The sequence below is a fragment of the Oncorhynchus keta genome, chromosome 20 (genome assembly GCF_023373465.1).
Source record: "Oncorhynchus keta strain PuntledgeMale-10-30-2019 chromosome 20, Oket_V2, whole genome shotgun sequence".
NCBI lineage: Eukaryota > Metazoa > Chordata > Actinopteri > Salmoniformes > Salmonidae > Oncorhynchus > Oncorhynchus keta.
Genome location: NC_068440.1, coordinates 40,769,961 through 40,794,060, shown reverse-complemented (window position 1 = coordinate 40,794,060; position 24,100 = coordinate 40,769,961). Strand labels below are relative to the sequence as shown.

Genomic DNA, 24,100 nt, shown 5'->3' with positions numbered 1-24,100 from the left:
TTGTGGTTTATTAGTGTGGTGGTTTAGTAGTGTTGTGGTTTAGTAGTGTTGTGGTTAATTAGTGTTGTGGTTTAGTAGTGTTGTGGTTTAGTAGTGTTGTGGTTTAGTAGTGTTGTGGTTTATTAGTGTTGTGGTTTATTAGTGATGCGGTTTAGTAGTGTTGTGGTTTAGTAGTGTTGTGGTTTAGTAGTGTTGTGGTTTAGTAGTGTTGTGGTTTATTAGTGTTGTGGTTTAGTAGTGTTGTGGTTTAGTAGTGTTGTGGTTTAGTAGTGTTGTGGTTTAGTAGTGTTGTGGTTTAGTAGTGTTGTGGTTTAGTAGTGTTGTAGTCTATTGGTGTTGTGGTTTACTAGTGTTGTGGTTTAGTAGTGTTGTGGTTTAGTAGTGTTGTGGTTTATTAGTGATGTGGTTTAGTAGTGTTGTGGTTTGTTAGTGTTGTGGTTTAGTAGTGTTGTGGTTTAGTAGTGTTGTGGTTTACTAGTGTTGTGGTTTAGTAGTGCTGTGGTTTATTAGTGTTGTGGTTTGTTAGTGTTGTGGTTTAGTAGTGTTGTGGTTTAGTAGTGTTGTGGTTTAGTAGTGTTGTGGTTTAGTAGTGTTGTGGTTTAGTAGTGTTGTGGTTTATTAGTGTAGTGGTTTATTAGTGTTGTAGTCTATTGGTGTTGTGGTTTATTAGTGATGTGGTTTAGTAGTGTTGTGGTTTATTAGTGTTGTGGTTTATTAGTGTTGTGGTTTAGTAGTGTTGTGGTTTAGTAGTGTTGTGGTTTGTTAGTGTTGCATTCTATTGGTGTTGTGGTTTATTAGTGTTGTGGTTTATTAGTGTTGTGGTTTATTAGTGTTGTGGTTTATTAGTGTTGTGGTTTAGTAGTGTTGTGGTTTAGTAGTGTTGTGGTTTATTAGTGTTGTGGTTTATTAGTGTTGTGGTTTAGTAGTGTTGTGGTTTAGTAGTGTTGTGGTTTAGTAGTGTTGTGGTTTATTAGTGTTGTGGTTTAGTAGTGTTGTGGTTTAGTAGTGTTGTGGTTTAGTAGTGTTGTGGTTTAGTAGTGTTGTGGTTTAGTAGTGTTGTGGTTTAGTAGTGTTGTGGTTTAGTAGTGTTGTGGTTTAGTAGTGTTGTGGTTTAGTAGTGTTGTGGTTTATTAGTGATGTGGTTTAGTAGTGTTGTGGTTTGTTAGTGTTGTGGTTTAGTAGTGTTGTGGTTTAGTAGTGTTGTGGTTTACTAGTGTTGTGGTTTAGTAGTGTTGTGGTTTAGTAGTGTTGTGGTTTATTAGTGTTGTGGTTTGTTAGTGTTGTGGTTTAGTAGTGTTGTGGTTTAGTAGTGTTGTGGTTTATTAGTGTTGTGGTTTGTTAGTGTTGTAGTCTATTGGTGTTGTGGTTTATTAGTGTTGTGGTTTGTTAGTGTTGTGGTTTAGTAGTGTTGTGGTTTAGTAGTGTTGTGGTTTAGTAGTGTTGTGGTTTATTAGTGTTGTGGTTTATTAGTGTTGTGGTTTATTAGTGTTGTGGTTTAGTGTTGTGGTTTATTAGTGTTGTGGTTTATTAGTGTTGTGGTTTATTAGTGATGTGGTTTATTAGTGTTGTGGTTTATTAGTGTTGTGGTTTATTAGTGTTGTGGTTTATTAGTGTTGTAGTCTATTAGTGTTGTGGTTTATTAGTGTTGTAGTCTATTGGTGTTGTGGTTTATTAGTGTTGTAGTCTATTGGTGTTGTGGTTTATTAGTGTTGTAGTCTATTAGTGATGTGGTTTATTAGTGATGTGGTTTATTAGTGTTGTGGTTTAGTAGTGTTGTGGTTTATTAGTGTTGTGGTTTATTTGTGTTGTGGTTTAGTAGTGTTGTGGTTTATTAGTGTTGTAGTCTATTAGTGATGTGGTTTATTAGTGATGTGGTTTATTAGTGTTGTGGTTTATTAGTGTTGTGGTTTAGTAGTGTTGTGGTGGTTTAGTAGTGTTGTGGTTTAGTAGTGTTGTGGTCTATTGGTGTTGTGGTTTATTAGTGATGTGGTTTAGTAGTGTTGTGGTTTGTTAGTGTTGTGGTTTAGTAGTGTTGTGGTGGTTTAGTAGTGATGTGGTTTAGTAGTGTTGTGGTTTGTTAGTGTTGCATTCTATTGGTGTTGTGGTTTATTAGTGATGTGGTTTAGTAGTGTTGTGGTGGTTTAGTAGTGATGTGGTTTAGTAGTGTTGTGGTTTGTTAGTGTTGCATTCTATTGGTGTTGTGGTTTATTAGTGATGTGGTTTAGTAGTGTTGTGGTTTGTTAGTGTTGTAGTCTATTGGTGTTGTGGTTTATTAGTGATGTGGTGTATTAGTGTTGTGGTTTAGTAGTGTTGTGGTTTATTAGTGTTGTAGTCTATTGGTGTTGTGGTTTATTAGTGTTGTGGTTTAGTAGTGTTGTGGTTTAGTAGTGTTGTGGTTTAGTAGTGTTGTGGTTTAGTAGTGTTGTGGTTTAGTAGTGTTGTGGTTTAGTAGTGTTGTGGTTTAGTAGTGTTGTGGTTTAGTAGTGTTGTAGTCTATTGGTGTTGTGGTTTACTAGTGTTGTGGTTTAGTAGTGTTGTGGTTTAGTAGTGTTGTGGTTTATTAGTGATGTGGTTTAGTAGTGTTGTGGTTTGTTAGTGTTGTGGTTTAGTAGTGTTGTGGTTTAGTAGTGTTGTGGTTTACTAGTGTTGTGGTTTAGTAGTGTTGTGGTTTAGTAGTGTTGTGGTTTATTAGTGTTGTGGTTTGTTAGTGTTGTGGTTTAGTAGTGTTGTGGTTTAGTAGTGTTGTGGTTTAGTAGTGTTGTGGTTTAGTAGTGTTGTGGTTTAGTAGTGTTGTGGTTTATTAGTGTTGTGGTTTATTAGTGTTGTAGTCTATTGGTGTTGTGGTTTATTAGTGATGTGGTTTAGTAGTGTTGTGGTTTATTAGTGTTGTGGTTTATTAGTGTTGTGGTTTAGTAGTGTTGTGGTTTAGTAGTGTTGTGGTTTGTTAGTGTTGCATTCTATTGGTGTTGTGGTTTATTAGTGTTGTGGTTTATTAGTGTTGTGGTTTATTAGTGTTGTGGTTTATTAGTGTTGTGGTTTAGTAGTGTTGTGGTTTAGTAGTGTTGTGGTTTATTAGTGTTGTGGTTTATTAGTGTTGTGGTTTAGTAGTGTTGTGGTTTAGTAGTGTTGTGGTTTAGTAGTGTTGTGGTTTAGTAGTGTTGTGGTTTAGTAGTGTTGTGGTTTAGTAGTGTTGTGGTTTAGTAGTGTTGTGGTTTAGTAGTGTTGTGGTTTAGTAGTGTTGTAGTCTATTGGTGTTGTGGTTTACTAGTGTTGTGGTTTAGTAGTGTTGTGGTTTAGTAGTGTTGTGGTTTAGTAGTGTTGTGGTTTGTTAGTGTTGTGGTTTAGTAGTGTTGTGGTTTAGTAGTGTTGTGGTTTACTAGTGTTGTGGTTTAGTAGTGTTGTGGTTTAGTAGTGTTGTGGTTTATTAGTGTTGTGGTTTGTTAGTGTTGTGGTTTAGTAGTGTTGTGGTTTAGTAGTGTTGTGGTTTATTAGTGTTGTGGTTTGTTAGTGTTGTAGTCTATTGGTGTTGTGGTTTATTAGTGTTGTGGTTTGTTAGTGTTGTGGTTTAGTAGTGTTGTGGTTTAGTAGTGTTGTGGTTTAGTAGTGTTGTGGTTTAGTAGTGTTGTGGTTTATTAGTGTTGTGGTTTATTAGTGTTGTGGTTTAGTGTTGTGGTTTATTAGTGTTGTAGTCTATTAGTGATGTGGTTTATTAGTGATGTGGTTTATTAGTGTTGTGGTTTAGTAGTGTTGTGGTTTATTAGTGTTGTGGTTTATTAGTGTTGTGGTTTAGTAGTGTTGTGGTTTATTAGTGTTGTAGTCTATTGGTGTTGTGGTTTATTAGTGTTGTAGTCTATTAGGTGTTGTGGTTTATTAGTGTTGTAGTCTATTAGTGATGTGGTTTATTAGTGATGTGGTTTATTAGTGTTGTGGTTTAGTAGTGTTGTGGTTTATTAGTGTTGTGGTTTATTTGTGTTGTGGTTTAGTAGTGTTGTGGTTTATTAGTGTTGTAGTCTATTAGTGATGTGGTTTATTAGTGATGTGGTTTATTAGTGTTGTGGTTTATTAGTGTTGTGGTTTAGTAGTGTTGTGGTGGTTTAGTAGTGTTGTGGTTTAGTAGTGTTGTGGTCTATTGGTGTTGTGGTTTGTTAGTGTTGTGGTTTAGTAGTGTTGTGGTGGTTTAGTAGTGATGTGGTTTAGTAGTGTTGTGGTTTGTTAGTGTTGCATTCTATTGGTGTTGTGGTTTATTAGTGATGTGGTTTAGTAGTGTTGTGGTTTGTTAGTGTTGTAGTCTATTGGTGTTGTGGTTTATTAGTGATGTGGTTTAGTAGTGTTGTGGTGGTTTAGTAGTGATGTGGTTTAGTAGTGTTGTGGTTTGTTAGTGTTGCATTCTATTGGTGTTGTGGTTTATTAGTGATGTGGTTTAGTAGTGTTGTGGTTTGTTAGTGTTGTAGTCTATTGGTGTTGTGGTTTATTAGTGATGTGGTTTATTAGTGTTGTGGTTTAGTAGTGTTGTGGTTTATTAGTGTTGTAGTCTATTGGTGTTGTGGTTTATTAGTGTTGTGGTTTAGTAGTGTTGTGGTTTATTAGTGTTGTAGTCTATTGGTGTTGTGGTTTATTAGTGATGTAGTTTATTAGTGTTGTGGTTTAGTAGTGTTGTGGTTTATTAGTGTTGTGGTTTATTAGTGTTGTGGTTTAGTAGTGTTGTGGTTTATTAGTGTTGTAGTCTATTAGTGATGTGGTTTATTAGTGTTGTGGTTTAGTAGTGTTGTGGTTTAGTAGTGTTGTGGTTTACTAGTGTTGTGGTTTAGTAGTGTTGTGGTTTAGTAGTGCTGTGGTTTAGTAGTGTTGTGGTTTATTAGTGTTGTGGTTTAGTAGTGTTGTGGTTTAGTAGTGTTGTGGTTTAGTAGTGTTGTGGTTTAGTAGTGTTGTGGTTTAGTAGTGTTGTGGTTTATTAGTGTTGTGGTTTATTAGTGTTGTAGTCTATTGGTGTTGTGGTTTATTAGTGATGTGGTTTAGTAGTGTTGTGGTTTATTAGTGTTGTGGTTTATTAGTGTTGTGGTTTAGTAGTGTTGTGGTTTAGTAGTGTTGTGGTTTGTTAGTGTTGCATTCTATTGGTGTTGTGGTTTATTAGTGTTGTGGTTTATTAGTGTTGTGGTTTATTAGTGTTGTGGTTTATTAGTGTTGTGGTTTAGTAGTGTTGTGGTTTAGTAGTGTTGTGGTTTAGTAGTGTTGTGGTTTATTAGTGTTGTGGTTTAGTAGTGTTGTGGTTTAGTAGTGTTGTGGTTTAGTAGTGTTGTGGTTTAGTAGTGTTGTGGTTTAGTAGTGTTGTGGTTTAGTAGTGTTGTGGTTTAGTAGTGTTGTGGTTTAGTAGTGTTGTGGTTTATTAGTGTTGTGGTTTAGTAGTGTTGTGGTTTAGTAGTGTTGTGGTTTAGTAGTGTTGTGGTTTAGTAGTGGTGTGGTTTAGTAGTGTTGTGGTTTGTTAGTGTTGTGGTTTAGTAGTGTTGTGGTTTAGTAGTGTTGTGGTTTATTAGTGTTGTGGTTTAGTAGTGTTGTGGTTTAGTAGTGTTGTGGTTTGTTAGTGTTGTGGTTTAGTAGTGTTGTGGTTTAGTAGTGTTGTGGTTTAGTAGTGTTGTGGTTTATTAGTGTTGTGGTTTGTTAGTGTTGTAGTCTATTGGTGTTGTGGTTTATTAGTGTTGTGGTTTGTTAGTGTTGTGGTTTAGTAGTGTTGTGGTTTAGTAGTGTTGTGGTTTAGTAGTGTTGTGGTTTAGTAGTGTTGTGGTTTATTAGTGTTGTGGTTTATTAGTGTTGTGGTTTAGTGTTGTGGTTTATTAGTGTTGTGGTTTATTGGTGATGTGGTTTATTAGTGTTGTGGTTTATTAGTGATGTGGTTTGTTAGTGTTGTAGTCTATTAGTGATGTGGTTTATTAGTGTTGTAGTCTATTGGTGTTGTGGTTTATTAGTGTTGTAGTCTATTGGTGTTGTGATTTATTAGTGTTGTAGTCTATTGGTGTTGTGGTTTATTAGTGTTGTAGTCTATTAGTGATGTGGTTTATTAGTGATGTGGTTTATTAGTGTTGTGGTTTAGTAGTGTTGTGGTTTATTAGTGTTGTGGTTTATTTGTGTTGTGGTTTAGTAGTGTTGTGGTTTATTAGTGTTGTAGTCTATTAGTGATGTGGTTTATTAGTGATGTGGTTTATTAGTGTTGTGGTTTATTAGTGTTGTGGTTTAGTAGTGTTGTGGTGGTTTAGTAGTGTTGTGGTTTAGTAGTGTTGTGGTCTATTGGTGTTGTGGTTTGTTAGTGTTGTGGTTTAGTAGTGTTGTGGTGGTTTAGTAGTGATGTGGTTTAGTAGTGTTGTGGTTTGTTAGTGTTGCATTCTATTGGTGTTGTGGTTTATTAGTGATGTGGTTTAGTAGTGTTGTGGTTTGTTAGTGTTGTAGTCTATTGGTGTTGTGGTTTATTAGTGATGTGGTTTAGTAGTGTTGTGGTGGTTTAGTAGTGATGTGGTTTAGTAGTGTTGTGGTTTGTTAGTGTTGCATTCTATTGGTGTTGTGGTTTATTAGTGATGTGGTTTAGTAGTGTTGTGGTTTGTTAGTGTTGTAGTCTATTGGTGTTGTGGTTTATTAGTGATGTGGTTTATTAGTGTTGTGGTTTAGTAGTGTTGTGGTTTATTAGTGTTGTAGTCTATTGGTGTTGTGGTTTATTAGTGATGTGGTTTATTAGTGTTGTGGTTTAGTAGTGTTGTGGTTTATTAGTGTTGTAGTCTATTGGTGTTGTGGTTTATTAGTGATGTAGTTTATTAGTGTTGTGGTTTAGTAGTGTTGTGGTTTATTAGTGTTGTGGTTTATTAGTGTTGTGGTTTAGTAGTGTTGTGGTTTATTAGTGTTGTAGTCTATTAGTGATGTGGTTTATTAGTGTTGTGGTTTATTAGTGTTGTGGTTTAGTAGTGTTGTGGTGGTTTAGTAGTGTTGTGGTTTAGTAGTGTTGTGGTCTATTGGTGTTGTGGTTTATTAGTGATGTGGTTTAGTAGTGTTGTGGTTTGTTAGTGTTGTGGTTTAGTAGTGTTGTGGTGGTTTAGTAGTGATGTGGTTTAGTAGTGTTGTGGTTTGTTAGTGTTGCATTCTATTGGTGTTGTGGTTTATTAGTGATGTGGTTTAGTAGTGTTGTGGTTTGTTAGTGTTGTAGTCTATTGGTGTTGTGGTTTATTAGTGATGTGGTGTAGTAGTGTTGTGGTTTAGTAGTGTTGTGGTTTATTAGTGTTGTAGTCTATTGGTGTTGTGGTTTATTAGTGATGTGGTGTATTAGTGTTGTGGTTTAGTAGTGTTGTGGTTTATTAGTGTTGTAGTCTATTGGTGTTGTGGTTCATTAGTGTTGTGGTTTAGTAGTATTGTGGTTTAGTAGTGTTGTGGTTTAGTAGTGTTGTGGTTTAGTAGTGTTGTGGTTTATTAGTGTTGTGGTTTAGTAGTGTTGTGGTTTATTAGTGTTGTGGTTTAGTAGTGTTGTGGTTTATTAGTGTTGTAGTCTATTGGTGTTGTGGTTTATTAGTGATGTGGTTTAGTAGTGTTGTGGTTTAGTAGTGTTGTGGTTTAGTAGTGTTGTGGTTTAGTAGTGTTGTGGTTTGTTAGTGTTGTAGTCTATTGGTGTTGTGGTTTATTAGTGTTGTGGTTTAGTAGTGTTGTGGTTTAGTAGTGTTGTGGTTTAGTAGTGTTGTGGTTTAGTAGTGTTGTGGTTTAGTAGTGTTGTGGTTTGTTAGAGTTGTAGTCTATTGGTGTTGTGGTTTATTAGTGTTGTGTTTTAGTAGTGTTGTGGTTTAGTAGTGTTGTGGTTTAGTAGTGTTGTGGTTTGTTAGTGATGTGGTTTATTAGTGATGTGGTTTATTAGTGATGTGGTTTATTAGTGATGTGGTTTATTAGTGATGTGGTTTATTAGTGTTGTAGTCTATTGGTGTTGTGGTTTATTAGTGATGTGGTTTGTTAGTGTTGCATTATATTGGTGATGTGGTTTATTAGTGATGTGGTTTATTAGTGTTGTGGTTTAGTAGTGTTGTGGTTTGTTAGTGATGTGGTTTAGTAGTGATGTGGTTTATTAGTGATGTGGTTTATTAGTGTTGTGGTTTATTAGTGTTGTAGTCTATTGGTGTTGTGGTTTATTAGTGATGTGGTTTGTTAGTGTTGTGGTTTATTAGTGTTGTAGTCTATTGGTGTTGTGGTTTATTAGTGATGTGGTTTATTAGTGTTGTAGTCTATTGGTGTTGTAGTCTATTGGTGTTGTAGTCTATTGGTGTTGTGGTTTATTAGTGATGTGGTTTAGTAGTGATGTGGTGGTTTAGTGTTGTGGTTTATTAGTGATGTGGTGGTTTAGTGTTGTGGTTTATTAGTGTTGTAGTCTATTGGTGATGTGGCTCCCCTGAATAAATAAAACAAATTAAACACGTCTCTCACTCCCCCCTCTATATTTTTAAAACATTCCTTGTTGTCTTTCTATTTGACAATCTTAATCTGCTTCCTGTTTCACTCCTCCTTTCTATTTGACAATCTGAAACTGCTTCCTGTTTCTTTCATGCTCTCTATTTGACAATCTGAAACTGCTTCCTGTTTCTCTCATGCTTTCTATTTGACAATCTAAAACGGTTTCCTGTTTCTCTCGTGCTTTCTATTTCTTAAATTTTCTTTCTCAATATTTTATTCTCTCCTTTCCCTATTTCTCTTTCTCTCTGTCCATCTCTATCTTTTAACACTAAGGTCAGTCATCACGCGCTCTGCTCTCGGGATTAGGCTCTAGGCCTACATTTACTCTGTGTTTATGACTTTAGCTTAGCAGGGGCACGTGTACCGTCACCTCCAAAAAGTTTGGGTACCCTTGATAAAGCTGAGTACAAATGACTGTAAAAAATATATTATATGAATACTGAGCTATATTGTAGGCTAACAAAATAATCAAACTCTACTTTTTTTTCGCCGTGTACAATACGGCTCAGTATTTGTATTTTAACTTTTATACAGTCTATTCTTGCTCATCTTTATCAAGGGTGCCAATAGTTTTGGAGGTGAATGCCTGTGAGACTGTCAGGTGTTCTCAAAACAGAAACTCCTACCTTGTAATCTGCTTTACAGTAAATACTGTAACCACCTATAACACACTGGAGGGGGGATTAAAGAACGATTCTCTGGAGGGTTAATGTTGTTGACAGGTGAGGAGGACAAACGAGGAGAGAGAGAAGGGGAAAAAAAGAGAGGGAGTGAGAGAGTAAGAGGGAGAGTGGGCAGAGCGAGAGAGTGGGAAATATTCACGGGAGAGTGAGAGAGAAAGAGAGAGAGAGAGAGAGAGAGAGAGAGAGAGAGAGAGAGAGAGAGATGTGAGAGAGGGAGAGAGAGAGTAGAAAGATATTGGAGAGTGAGAGGGGAGAGAGAGAGAGAGATGAGAGAGAGAGAGAGAGAGAGAGAGAGAGAGAGAGAGAGAGAGAGAGAGAGAGAGAGAGAGAGAGAGAGATGAGAGAGAGAGGGGAGAGAGAGATAGGGGAGAGTGAGAGAGGGGAGAGAGAGAGAGAGTGGAAAGATATTGGAGAGTGAGAGGGGGAGAGAGTGCTCCTATGTATGCGTGCATGTCTGCGTCTGTGTGCACGTGTATACATGCACTGTGTGTGTGTTTGTGACTCGTGAGAGAGTTGATAACAGTTGTGTAATCTGTACTTGTTGAGTATTATTCCGAGAGCACCTATTTTAAAAGGATTAGCCCCCTTTTTTCCCATTTTCGACCTAAAACGACAAACTCAAATCTAACTGCCTGAAGCTCAGCCATTTAGTACGGCCATTTAGTATGGTCATTTAGTATAGCCATTTAGTTTGGTCATTTAGTATGGTCATTTAGTATGGTCATTTAGTATGGTCATTTAGTATGGTCATTTAGTATGGTCATTTAGTATGGTCATTTAGTATGGTAATTTAGTTTGGTCATTTAGTATATCCATTTAGTATAGCCATTTAGTTTGGTCATTTAGTATAGCCACTTAGTTTGGTCATTTAGTATGGTCATTTAGTATGGTCATTTAGTATGGTCATTTAGTATGGTCATTTAGTATGGTCATTTAGTATGGTCATTTAGTATGGTAATTTAGTTTGGTCATTTAGTATATCCATTTAGTATAGCTATTTAGTTTGGTCATTTAGTATGGTCATTTAGTATATCCATGTAATATAGCCATTTAGTTTGGTCATTTAGTATGGTCATTTAGTATGGCCATTTAGTTTGGTCATTTATTATGGTCATTTAGTATGGGCATTTAGTATATCCATTTAGTATAGCTATTTACAATGGTAATTTAGTATAGCCATTTAGTATAGCCATTTACTATAGCCATTTAGTATAGTCATTTAGTATAGTCATTTAGTATAGCCATTTAGTATAGCCATTTAGTATAGCCATTTAGTATAGTTATTTAGTATAGCCATTTAGTATAGTCATTTAGTATAGTCATTTAGTATAGCCATTTAGTGTAGTCATTTAGTATAGCCATTTAGTATAGTCATTTAGTATAGCCATTTAGTATAGTTATTTAGTATAGCCATTTAGTATAGTCATTTAGTATAGTCATTTAGTATAGCCATTTAGTGTAGTCATTTAGTATAGCCATTTAGAAGAGTCATTTAGTATAGTCATTTAGAAGAGTCATTTAGTATAGTCATTTAGTATAGCCATTTAGAAGAGTCATTTAGTATAGTCATTTAGTATAGCCATTTAGTATAGCCATTTAGTATAGTCATTTAGTATAGTCATTTAGTATAGTCATTTAGTATAGTCATTTAGTATAGTCATTTAGTATAGTCATTTAGTATAGTCATTTAGTATAGTCATTTATCCATTTAAGATGGCGCCGAAGAGAATGGCTTTCGTTCGTTCTTTTGTGTTGTTTTTTACTTATTTTTTTTAAACTTATGACCTAAAAACACTTCTGGACATCAGAACTGGGATTACTCACCACAAACTGGTAGAAGCTTTTTCCTTTAACAAGTCCTTTAATGAGTCCAACAAGAAAGATATACTGCTCTCCAGGGAACAGGCCCAAATCCCTGTCATTTGCGTGAAGAAAAGACTGAGGGAAAAAGGAAGCAGATCAGGCAGCCTTCTGAAATCCGTAGGCGAGTGATTAAACTCCCACTGCTATCAATTCTACTTGCTAACATGCAATCACTGGAAAATAAAACGGATGATCTACGATTACAATGATCCTACCAACAAGACATTAAAAACTGTAATATCTTATGTTTCACCAAGTTGTGGCTGAACGATGACACGGATAATATCGAGCTGGATGGATTTTCAAATCACCGGCAGAACAGAGAAGCTACATCTGGTAAGACGAGGGGTGGGGGTGTGTTTATTTGTCAATTTTTGCTGGAGCGCAATGTCTAATATTAAGGAGGTAGAGTACCTTATGATAAGCTGTAGACCACCTTATCTACCAAGAGTCTATATTATTCGTAGCCATCTATTTACCACCAAAGACCAGTGCTGGCACTAAGACCGCACTCAACAAACTCTACAAGGCCATGAGCAAACAAGAAAATGCTCACCCAAAAGCGGCACTCCTAGTGGCTGGGAACTTTAACGCAGGCAAACTTAAAACTGTTTTCCAAATTTTTACCAGCATGTCACATGTGCAAGCAGAGGAAAAATAACTCTAGACCACCTTTACTCCACACACAGAGATGCGTACAAAGCTGTCCCTCGCCCTCCATTTTGCAATGCTGACCATAATTCTATCCTCCTGATTCCTGCCTACAAGACAAAACAAAGCAGGAAGTACCAGTGACTTGCTCACTAAGGAAATGGTCAGATGAAGCAGATGCTAAACTAAAGGTCTGTTATGCTAGCACAGACTGGAATATGTTCCCGGGATTAATCCAATTGCATTGAGGAGTACACCAGATCCCAACAACTCAGCTTCATCAATAAGTGCATCGACAACGTCGTCCCCACAGTCACCGTACGTACATATCCCAACCAGAAGCCATGGATTACAGGCAACATCTGCATCGACCTGAAGGCTCGAGCTGCCGCTTTCAAGGAGCGGTAGCTCCTATGCCCTCAGACGAACCATCAAACAAGCAAAGCGTCAAACACAGGATTTAGATTGAATCCTACTACACTGGCTTTAATGCTCATCGGATGTGGCAGGGCTTGAAAACTATGACGGACTACAAAGGGAAACCTAGACGTGAGCTGCCAAGTGACTCAAGCCTTCCCAGACGAGCTAAATGCCTTTTATGCTCGCTTCGAGGCAAGCAACACTGAAGCATGCGTGAGAGCACCAGCTATTCTGGAGGACTGTGTGATAACGCTCTCGGTAGATGTGGGCAAGATCTTTAAACAGGTCAACATTCAACAAAGCCGCCGGCCCAGATGGATTACCAGGACGTGTACTCAAAGCATTCGCTGACCAACTAGCAAGTGTCTTCACTGACGTTTTCAACCTCCCCCTGACTGAGTCTGTAATACCTACATGTTTCAAGCAGACCAACATAGTCCCCGTGCCCAAGGAAGTGAAGATAACCTGCCTAAATGATTACCTCCCCGTAGCAATCACGTCGGTAGCCATGAAGTGCTTTGAAAGCTCACATCAACAGAATCCTCCCGGAAACCCTAGATCCACTCCAATTCGCATACCACCCCAATCGCACTCCACACTGCCCATTCCCACCTGGACAAAAGGAACACCTATGTGAGAATGCTGTTCATTGACTACAGCTCAGTGTTCAACACCTTAGTGCCCACCAAGCTCATCAATAAGCTAAGGACCCTGGGACTAAACACATCCCACTCTGCAACTGGATCCTGGACTTCCTGACAGGCCGCCCCCAGGTGGTGAGGGTAGGTAACTACCCATCTGCCACACTGATCCTCAACACTGTTCACCCACGACTGTGTGGCCAAACACAACTCGAACAACATCATTAAGTTTGCTGACGACACAACAGTGGTAGGCCTGATCACCGACAATGATGAGACAGCCTATAGGGAGGAGGTCAGAGACCTGGCAGTGTGGTGCCAGGACAACAACCTCTCCCTCAATGTGAACAAGACAAAAGAGCTGATCGTGGACTACAGGAAAAGGCAGACCGAACGGGCCCCCATTAAAATCAACGGGGCTGTAGTGGAGCGGGTCGAGAGTTTAAAGATCCTTGGTGTCCACATCACCAACCATCTATCATGGTCCAAACACAGAAAGACAGTCGTGAAGAGGGCACGACAAAACCTTTTCCCCTCAGGAGACTGAAGATTTGGCATGTGTCCCCAGATCCTCAAAAAGTTATACAGCTGCACCATCGAGAGCATCCTGACCGGTTACATCACAGCCTGGTACGGCAACTGCTCGGCATCTGACCGTAAGGCGCAACAGAGGGTATAGAGTACGGCCCAGTACATCACTGGGGCCAAGTCTCCTGCAATCCAGGACCTCTATACCAGACGGTGTCAGAGGAAGGCCCATAAAATAGTCAAAGACTCCAGTCACCCAAGTTATAGACAGTTTGCTCTGCTGCCGCACAGGCAAGAGGTACCGGAGCACCAAGTCTAGGACCAAAAGGCTCCTTAACTATTACATTGCCCCCCTCCATTTGTTTTGAACACTGTTGCTACTCGCTGTTTATTATCTATGCATAGTCTCTTCACCCTTACCTACATGTACAAATGACCTCTAACCTGTACCCCTGCACACTGACTACCCCCTGTATATAGCCTCGTTATTATTATGCTATTGTGTTACTTTTTTTTAATTTTTTTACTTTAGTCTATTGGGTAAATATTTGATTAAAACTGCCCTGTTGTTTAAGGGTTTGTAAGTAAGCATTTCATGGTAAGGTCTACACTTGTTGTATTCGGTGCATGTTTGATTTGATTCGATTTGATTTTAGTATAGCCATTCAGTATAGTCAGCAATGTCTATGATGATATTAGTTGAATAACTAATCAGTTCAGGTTAGTTACATAGTTATTAATCCATTCCGTTTACTATAGTTCCCTTAGGGATGCCGGGGAAACAGATTAAATCTGGACGAAAAATCATGTTCAATGCAGAATCCCCATTGATGAAATTGCTACAGTCTAAGACTAGACTTTGTCTGTGTCCAGGAAACCAGCACAGAGCTGTATGCTTTAAAATCCTTTATAGTAAACACTATTCTACTGTAGTGGTGTAGATATAGTAAACAATATTCTACTGTATTGGTGCAGTATAGTAAACACTATTCTACTGTTAATCCTCTCCTCCCTCCCCCTATTTAGTATGTCTCTCCTCTCCCCTCTCCCTGTTTCTCTTCTCTCCTCTCCCCTTGTTTCTCCTCTCTCCTCTCCCCGTGTTTCTCCTCTCTCCTCTCCCCTTGTTTCTCCTCTCTCCTCTCACCTTGTTTCTCTTCTCTCCTCCTGTTTCTCCTCTCTCCTCTCCCATGTTTCTCCTCTCTCCTCTCCCCTTGTTTCTCCTCTCTCCTCTCACCTTGTTTCTCCTCTCTCCTCTTCCCCTGTTTCTCCTCTCTCCCCTCCCCTTGTTTCTCCTCTCTCCCCTCCCCTTGTTTCTCCTCTCTCCTCTCCCCCTGTTTCTCCTCTCTCCCCTCCCCTTGTTTCTCTTCTCTCCTCTCCCCTTGTTTCTCCTCTCTCCTCTCGCCTTGTTTCTCTCCTCTCCCCTGTTTCTCCTCTCTCCTCTCCCCTTGTTTCTCCTCTCTCTCTGTTATCCTCTACCTTCTCCTCTCTCTCTGTTATACTCTACCTTCTCCTCTCTCTCTGTTATCCTCTACCTTCTCCTCTCTCTCTGTTATCCTCTACCTTCTCCTCACTCTCTGTTATCCTCTACCTTCTCATCTCTCTCTGTTATCCTCTACCTTCTCCTCACTCTCTGTTATCCTCTACCTTCTCCTCTCTCTCTGTTATCCTCTACCTTCTCCTCTCTCTCTGTTATCCTCTACCTTCTCCTCTCTCTCTGTTATCCTCTACCTTCTCCTCTCTCTCTGTTATCCTCTACCTTCTCCTCACTCTCTGTTATCCTCTACCTTCTCATCTCTCTCTGTTATCCTCTACCTTCTCCTCTCTCTCTGTTATCCTCTACCTTCTCCTCTCTCTCTGTTCTGCTCCTCCTTCTCCTAGCTTTCTTGTTATCCTAACCTTCTCTCATATCTCTCTTCTTTGTCATTATAATTCCCCCCTCTGCCACTGTCCTTATCTTTCTCCTTTCTTCTCTCCTACCTCTTTCCCCCTTTCGTCTGTCATGTACTGTTGTTTCCTGGCCTCTCCTCTCCTCTCCTCTCCTCTCCTCTCCTCTCCTCTCCTCTCCTCTCCTCTCCTCTCCTCTCCTCTCCTCTCCTCTCCTCTCCTCTCCTCTCCTCTCATCGCCTCTCCCTCCCCCCTCCCCCTCTCCTCTCCTCTCCTCTCCTCTCCTCTCCTCTCCTCTCCTCTCCTCTCCTCTCCTCTCCTCTCCTCTCCTGTCTTTCCCTGGTGTCCACTATGGAGGGTGTCTGGTTTTGAGTTATGTAAATACCATATCATGACTCATAATCCTGTGATCCCAGTTATTAAACAGACCTGTCCGATGGGCAGACATAACTCTCACGGGAGCATTTTGATTCTATACGTAGTATGTTCTCCTTGTGTAAGGAGAATACACTGAGCGGAATATGACTGAGTGAGCTACAAAAGTATTGGGACAAATTCTTATTTACAATGACGACCTACCCCGGAAAGCACTGGGCCAAGTGTTTTGACTCTGTACTCCGGCACTTTGGATTTGAAATGAAACGACTATGATGTTAAAGTGCAGACTGTTGGCTTTCGTTTGAGGGGATTTTCACCCACATCAGGTGAATAGTTTACAAATTACAGCACGCTGCACATGGTCCCACCCATTTTAGGGAATCTAAAGTATTGGGGGAAAATGCTCTTATATTTAACTAGGCAAGTCAGGAACAAATTCTTATTTACAATGACGACCTATCCCGGAAAACACTGGGCCAATTGTGCCCCGCGGGACTCCCCGTCACAGCCAGATGTGATTCAGCCTGGATTTGAACTAGGGACTGCAGTGGCACCTCTTGCACTGAGATGCAGTGTCTTAGACCGCTGCGCCACTCAGGAGCCCAATAGAAACATTGTGTTGAAAATCCCCCCTTGTTTGCATAGTCAGCTTACAAACATCTCTGACACACACACTTACCCCACCAGACATGTCACCAGGGGTCTTTTCACAGTCCCCAAATCCAGAACAAATTCCAGAAAGTGAACAGTATTATATAGAGCCATTATTGCATGGAACTTCCTTCCATCTCATAATGCTCAAGTGAACAGCAAACCTGGTTTCAAAAAGCAGATAAAGCAACACCTCGTGGCACAACGCCTCTCCCCTATTGGACCGGTAGTTTGTGTGTATTGATATGTAGACTGCATGTGCCTTTTGGAAAACAATATATAATGTATGTAGTTCTGTCCTACCATCAAGATGAAAACAATATATAATGTATGTCAGGGCTGCCCAACCATCAAGATGAAAACAATATATAATGTATGTCAGGACTGCCCAACCATCAAGATGAAAACAATATATAATGTATGTCAGGGCTGCCCAACCATCAAGATGGTAACAATATATAATATATGTCAGGGCTGCCCTACCATCAAGATGAAAACAATATATAATATATGTCAGGGCTGCCCAACCATCAAGATGAAAACAATATATAATGTATGTCAGGGCTGCCCAACCATCAAGATGGTAACAATATATAATATATGTCAGGGCTGCCCAACCATCAAGATGAAAACAATATATAATGTATGTCAGGGCTGCCCAACCATCAAGATGAAAACAATATATAATGTATGTCAGGGCTGCCCTACCATCAAGATGAAAACAATATATAATGTATGTCAGGGCTGCCCAACCATCAAGATGAAAACAATATATAATGTATGTCAGGGCTGCCCAACCATCAAGATGGTAACAATATATAATATATGTCAGGGCTGCCCTACCATCAAGATGATAACAATATATAATGTATGTCAGGGCTGCCCAACCATCAAGATGAAAACAATATATAATGTATGTCAGGGCTGCCCAACCATCAAGATGAAAACAATATATAATGTATGTCAGGGCTGCCCAACCATCAAGATGAAAACAATATATAATGTATGTCAGGGCTGCCCAACCATCAAGATGAAAACAATATATAATGTATGTCAGGGCTGCCCAACCATCAAGATGGTAACAATATATAATGTATGTCAGGACTGCCCAACCATCAAGATGGTAACAATATATAATGTATGTCAGGACTGCCCAACCATCAAGATGATAACAATATATAATGTATGTCAGGGCTGCCCAACCATCAAGATGAAAACAATATATAATGTATGTCAGGGCTGCCCAACCATCAAGATGGTAACAATATATAATGTATGTAGTTCTCTCCTACCATCAAGATGAAAACAATATATAATGTATGTCAGGGCTGCCCAACCATCAAGATGAAAACAATATATAATGTATGTCAGGGCTGCCCAACCATCAAGATGGTAACAATATATAATGTATGTAGTTCTCTCCTACCATCAAGATGAAAACAATATATAATGTATGTCAGGGCTGCCCAACCATCAAGATGGTAACAATATATAATGTATGTCAGGGCTGCCCAACCATCAAGATGATAACAATATATAATGTATGTCAGGGCTGCCCAACCATCAAGATGAAAACAATATATAATGTATGTCAGGGCTGCCCTACCATCAAGATGGTAACAATATATAATGTATGTCAGGGCTGCCCAACCATCAAGATGGTAACAATATATAATGTATGTCAGGGCTGCCCAACCATCAAGATGGTAACAATATATAATGTATGTCAGGGCTGCCCAACCATCAAGATGGTAACAATATATAATGTATGTCAGGGCTGCCCAACCATCAAGATGATAACAATATATAATGTATGTCAGGGCTGCCCTACCATCAAGATGATAACAATATATAATGTATGTCAGGGCTGCCCTACCATCAAGATGAAAACAATATATAATGTATGTCAGGGCTGCCCTACCATCAAGATGATAACAATATATAATGTATGTCAGGGCTGCCCAACCATCAAGATGATAACAATATATAATGTATGTCAGGGCTGCCCTACCATCAAGATGAAAACAATATATAATGTATGTCAGGGCTGCCCTACCATCAAGATGAAAACAATATATAATGTATGTCAGGGCTGCCCTACCATCAAGATGAAAACAATATATAATGTATGTCAGGGCTGCCCTACCATCAAGATGAAAACAATATATAATGTATGTCAGGGCTGCCCTACCATCAAGATGGTAACAATATATAATGTATGTCAGGGCTGCCCTACCATCAAGATGAAAACAATATATAATGTATGTCAGGGCTGCCCAACCATCAAGATGGTAACAATATATAATATATGTCAGGGCTGCCCTACCATCAAGATGGTAACAATATATAATGTATGTCAGGGCTGCCCTACCATCAAGATGAAAACAATATATAATATATGTCAGGGCTGCCCAACCATCAAGATGGTAACAATATATAATGTATGTCAGGGCTGCCCAACCATCAAGATGGTAACAATATATAATGTATGTCAGGGCTGCCCAACCATCAAGATGGTAACAATATATAATGTATGTCAGGGCTGCCCAACCATCAAGATGAAAACAATATATAATGTATGTCAGGGCTGCCCAACCATCAAGATGGTAACACTATATAATGTATGTCAGGGCTGCCCAACCATCAAGATGAAAACAATATATAATGTATGTAGTTCTGTCCAACCATCAAGATGATAACAATGTATAATGTATGTCAGGGCTGCCCAACCATCAAGATTAATTGTCACGTTCAACAGAAGATCTCTTTGTTTCTTGGGACCAAGAACAAGCATCTCTGTTTTGTCCGAGTTTAAAAGTAGAACGTTCGCGTCCACCCACCCTTCTGTTACGGCTTTCGTCTTAATGAGGATCGGACCAAAGTGCAGCCTGGTAAGTGTTCATGATTTTTATTGATCAAAACACTTGAACAAAATAACAAAGTGAAATAATGAACAGTTCTGTAAAGCAAATAAACTATACAGAAAACAACTACCCACAAAACACAGGCAGGGAAAGGCTGCCTAAATATGGTTCCCAATCAGAGACAACGATAGACAGCTGCCTCTGATTGGGAACCACACTGGCCAAAAACAAAAGAAATAGAAAACATAGAAATAAAGAAACTAGAATGCCCACCCTAGTCACACCCTGGCCTAACCAAAGTGAGAATAAAAGCCTCTCTATGGCCAGGGCATGACAGCTGCACCATGTTTCATCGAAATGTGAAGAGGATTGGACTGAAAACCTACAGGACAGTAGATCTCCAGGCAGAGGGTTGGACTGAAAACCTACAGGACAGTAGATCTCCAGGCAGAGGGTTGGACTGAAAACCTACAGGACAGTAGATCTCCAGGAAGACGGTGTGCTGAAAACCTACAGGGCAGTAGATGTCCGGGAAGAGGCTGAGGCTGAAATCTTACAGGACAGTAGATCTCCAGGAAGAGGCTGAGGCTGAAAACCTACAGGACAGTAGATCTCCAGGAAGAGGCTGAGGCTGAAAACCTACAGGACAGTAGATCTCCAGGAAGAGGGTTGGACTGAAAACCCACAGGACAGTAGATCTCCAGGCAGAGGGTTGGACTGAAAACCCACAGGACAGTAGATCTCCAGGCAGAGGGTTGGACTGAAAACCTACAGGACAGTAGATCTCCAGGAAGACGGTGTGCTGAAAACCTACAGGGCAGTAGATCTCCAGGAAGAGGCTGAGGCTGAAAACCTACAGGACAGTAGATCTCCAGGAAGAGGGTTGGACTGAAAACCCACAGGACAGTAGATCTCCAGGAAGAGGGTTGGACTGAAAACCCACAGGACAGTAGATCTCCAGGAAGAGGGTTGGACTGAAAACCCACAGGACAGTAGATCTCCAGGAAGAGGGTTGGACTGAAAACCTACAGGACAGTAGATCTCCAGGAAGACGGTGTGCTGAAAACCCACAGGACAGTAGATCTCCAGGAAGAGGGTTGGACTGAAAACCCACAGGACAGTAGATCTCCAGGAAGAGGGTTGGACTGAAAACCCACAGGACAGTAGATCTCCAGGAAGAGGGTTGGACTGAAAACCCACAGGACAGTAGATCTCCAGGAAGAGAGTTGGACTGATAAGCTACAGGACAGTAGATCTCCAGGAAGAGGGTTGGACTGAAAACCCACAGGACAGTAGATCTCCAGGAAGAGGGTTGGACTGAAAACCCACAGGACAGTAGATCTCCAGGAAGAGAGTTGGACTGATAAGCTACAGGACAGTAGATCTCCAGGAAGAGGGTTGGACTGAAAACCCACAGGACAGTAGATCTCCAGGAAGAGAGTTGGACTGATAAGCTACAGGACAGTAGATCTCCAGGAAGAGAGTTGGACTGATAAGCTACAGGACAGTAGATCTCCAGGAAGAGGGTTGGACTGAAAACCCACAGGACAGTAGATCTCCAGGAAGAGGGTTGGACTGAAAACCCACAGGACAGTAGATCTCCAGGAAGAGAGTTGGACTGATAAGCTACAGGACAGTAGATCTCCAGGAAGAGAGTTGGACTGATAAGCTACAGAACAGTAGATCTCCAGGAAGAGAGTTGGACTGATAAGCTACAGGACAGTAGATCTCCAGGAAGAGGGTTGGACTGATAAGCTACAGGACAGTAGATCTCCAGGAAGAGAGTTGGACTGATAAGCTACAGGACAGTTGTCACGTTCTGACCTTAGTTCCTTTTTTATGTCTTTGTGTTAGGTTGGTCAGGGCGTGAGTTGGGGTGGGTAGTCTATGTTCCTTTTTCTATGTTGCTATATTTCTATGTGTTTGGCCTGGTATGGTTCTCAATCAGAGGCAGGTGTCGTCCGTTGTCTCTGATTCAGAATCATACTTAGGTAGTCTGTTTTCTCCATTTTGGTTGTGGGTGTTTAATTTCTGTTTAGTGTCTGGTTCACCTGGCAGAACTGTTGTGTTTTCTCTTCATTGTTACTTTGTGTAGGAGTTCAGTTTTTTCAATTAAAATATGACGAACACTTACCACGCTGCATTTCGGTCCTCCTCTCCTTCCTCCAACGAGAATCGTTACAACAGTAGATCTCCAGGAAGATGGTTGGGCAGCCCCGTAGTTCTGTCCTTGAGCTGTCCATGTCTATAAATGTTCTGTACTATGTTCCCTGTTCTGTTTGGACTCCAGGAAGATGGTTGGGCAGCCCTGTAGTTCTGTCCTTGAGCTGTCCATGTCTATAAATGTTCTGTACTATGTTCCCTGTTCTGTTTGGACTCCAGGAAGATGGTTGGGCAGCCCCGTAGTTCTGTCCTTGAGCTGTCCATGTCTATAAATGTTCTGTACTATGTTCCCTGTTCTGTTTGGACTCCAGGAAGATGGTTGGGCAGCCCCGTAGTTCTGTCCTTGAGCTGTCCATATCTATAAATGTTCTGTACTATGTTCCCTGTTCTGTTTGGACTCCAGGAAGATGGTTGGGCAGCCCTGTAGTTCTGTCCTTGAGCTGTCCATGTCTATAAATGTTCTGTACTATGTTCCCTGTTCTGTTTGGACTCCAGGAAGATGGTTGGGCAGCCCTGTAGTTCTGTCCTTGAGCTGTCCATGTCTATAAATGTTCTGTACTATGTTCCCTGTTCTGTTTGGACTCCAGGAAGAGTAGGCGCTGCCTTTGCTTTTCCTTATAAAATCCCGAATATCAAATACCCAGGATCACACAGGACACAGGATAAGACAGGAGAATTACACCAGATAGGACAGACTGACCCTAGACCACCCCCACCCCCCCAGGCACATAAACGATTGCAGCAATGATACTGGAGACTGAGACTTGGGGGTCAGGGGTCAGGGGACACCGTGGGCCTGTCTGAAGTTACCCCAGGACAAGGACATTCCCAGGCAGGATATAATCCCACCCACTTTTTCAAATCAAAGCACATCAAATCAAATCAAATTTATTTATATAGCCCTTCGTACATCAGCTGTGCTGTACAGAAACCCAGCCTAAAACCCCAAACAGCAAACAATGCAGGTTTCAAAGCACATATCCCCCACAGCACCAGAGGGATATCAACAGACCACTAACTTACTACCCGGAGACAAAGCAGAGTATATCCCACAAATATCTCCACCGCCGCACGTTCCCATGAAGGTGCGAAATCAGACAGGGAGATCACATCAGTGGTTCAGCCCTCTCAAGTTGAGTGTAAAAATACCTTGGCATGACGTGATGCACCCTTCTTAGGGACGATGTGGGAGAGACGGTATTCTTAGAGCTGAAATACCTTGGGGATGGAGTTATAGCATATTGGTCTCTCCAAAAGCTCAATCATATTTAATAGTTACATAATATTGCACAGAAAGGTCTCTCCAAAAGATGCAACTTAATTAATAGTCATATCATTTTGCATAAAAAGGTCTCTCCAAAACATGTAACATATTCAGTAGTGAGTTCTTGTGCAGCTTGTTGTTTGCTCTCTGCACATATATCACTGTATCATCTGCATACATTTGAACTTCAGACCCAGTACAGACAGAAGGCAGATCATTAATGTACAGGCTGAACAGGAGGGGCCCCAGTATTGACCCTTGGGGCACGCCCACATCATAGCTTAGCGTGGGCGACAGCTCATTGCTCACTCTGACACGCTGAGTTCTGCCTTCAAGGTATGATTTCATCCATCTCAAGGGAGGGGAAGTTGAACTTGGACAATTTTGTGATGATAATCTCATGATTAACAGTATCAAAAGCCTTCCTTTGGTCCAGAAACCCAGCCCCAACAACACCCCCTTTTGTCCATCTTGGACTTCACAGTTTCCAGAAGAAAGCAGTTGGTCGTTTCTGTGGAGTGTTTCGCTCTGAAGCCGAACTGCATGGAGTGTAATGTGAAGGGGCTGTTGTTGAGGTGGGCAATCAGTTGTTCTGCTAAACACACAGTCAAGCCATCCTAATACTGTAAAGGTATTATAGACAGAGGATCAGCAGCAATGAAACTCTCATCTCTCTCTCAGGGGGCATTCTGTAGTATAAGAGCCTTCTGAAATACGAAGGCAGGACAGTAGCTGACTGCTATAAAAACCTGGTCGTTCCGCGAGGTGGGAATTGTACAAGTGCGAACATCAGATTGTTGCTGTCTATCGCAAAGTTAGAAATCGCCTTGGTTATCGATGGTAAATTCTTTAATTTTATTTTAAAAGGGATTGTCTGGATAAATAAAGAGATTATAAACGGTGTATGAATGGGAAAATGGAAACTGTTGTTGCTGTTGTTGTTGTTGTTGTGTGAACGAGTCATTACTTGGAAAACATCACAGGATGAATGAATAAATGAATCATTGAAACTGCGAACGTTTTATTTTATTTGTGAAGGTGTCATGTCAGAGAAGAGCCCGGAAGGTGGAGGGAGGCATTTTCTTTGTAAGTATGAACACGGCAATGTGGGCCAGGGTCAAAGGTTATGTCCGTGACGATCGTCGGTCACCTCTAACCTTTGACCTTTTATTAACCTCCTTTGAAACGTACGCATGACCCTCTGGACTAACCAACGTTTTGTGAGCAACGACTTCTATCGCTAAACCATTATGGGTTAGTGGTCTAACTTGGAAGGAAAAAGCGATGGCTAGTTATTAAGGATGCCGCAGCAAGTCTGATAAGACACTATTATCACCTGTGTATATGCATTCTTAAGAGGTGTTGTGTGAAGGTCAAATGCATGCGTTTCATGTATAATACACAGGTTGATTTGATCAAAGTTTTCCCAATGCAACATTTTTTGTATATTTATGCTATAATACACTATAGGGAATGCATTATATTTATATTATAATACACTACAGGGTATACAGTATATTTATTCTATAGGGTATACAGTATATTTATACTATAGGGTATACAGTATATTTATACTATAGGGTATACAGTATATTTATACTATAATACACTATAGGGTATACAGTATATTTATACTATAATACA

General features: G+C 40.2%; 1 protein-coding gene across 2 annotated transcripts in view; it reads left to right on the top strand.

Moving 5' to 3' along the window:
- LOC127910015 (cytosolic 5'-nucleotidase 1A-like) overlaps positions 1–24,100 on the top strand; it is a 99,202-nt gene that overhangs the window by 16,832 nt on the left and 58,270 nt on the right. Inside the window, exon 2 of one of the 2 annotated variants that reach the window (XM_052472880.1) lies at positions 23,495–23,542. The exons of the other annotated variant lie outside the window; for it this stretch is intronic. Coding sequence (XP_052328840.1) covers positions 23,495–23,542 — 48 coding nt within the window. The remainder of the gene's footprint in view (positions 1–23,494; positions 23,543–24,100) is intronic. 2 annotated transcript variants of the gene reach the window in all.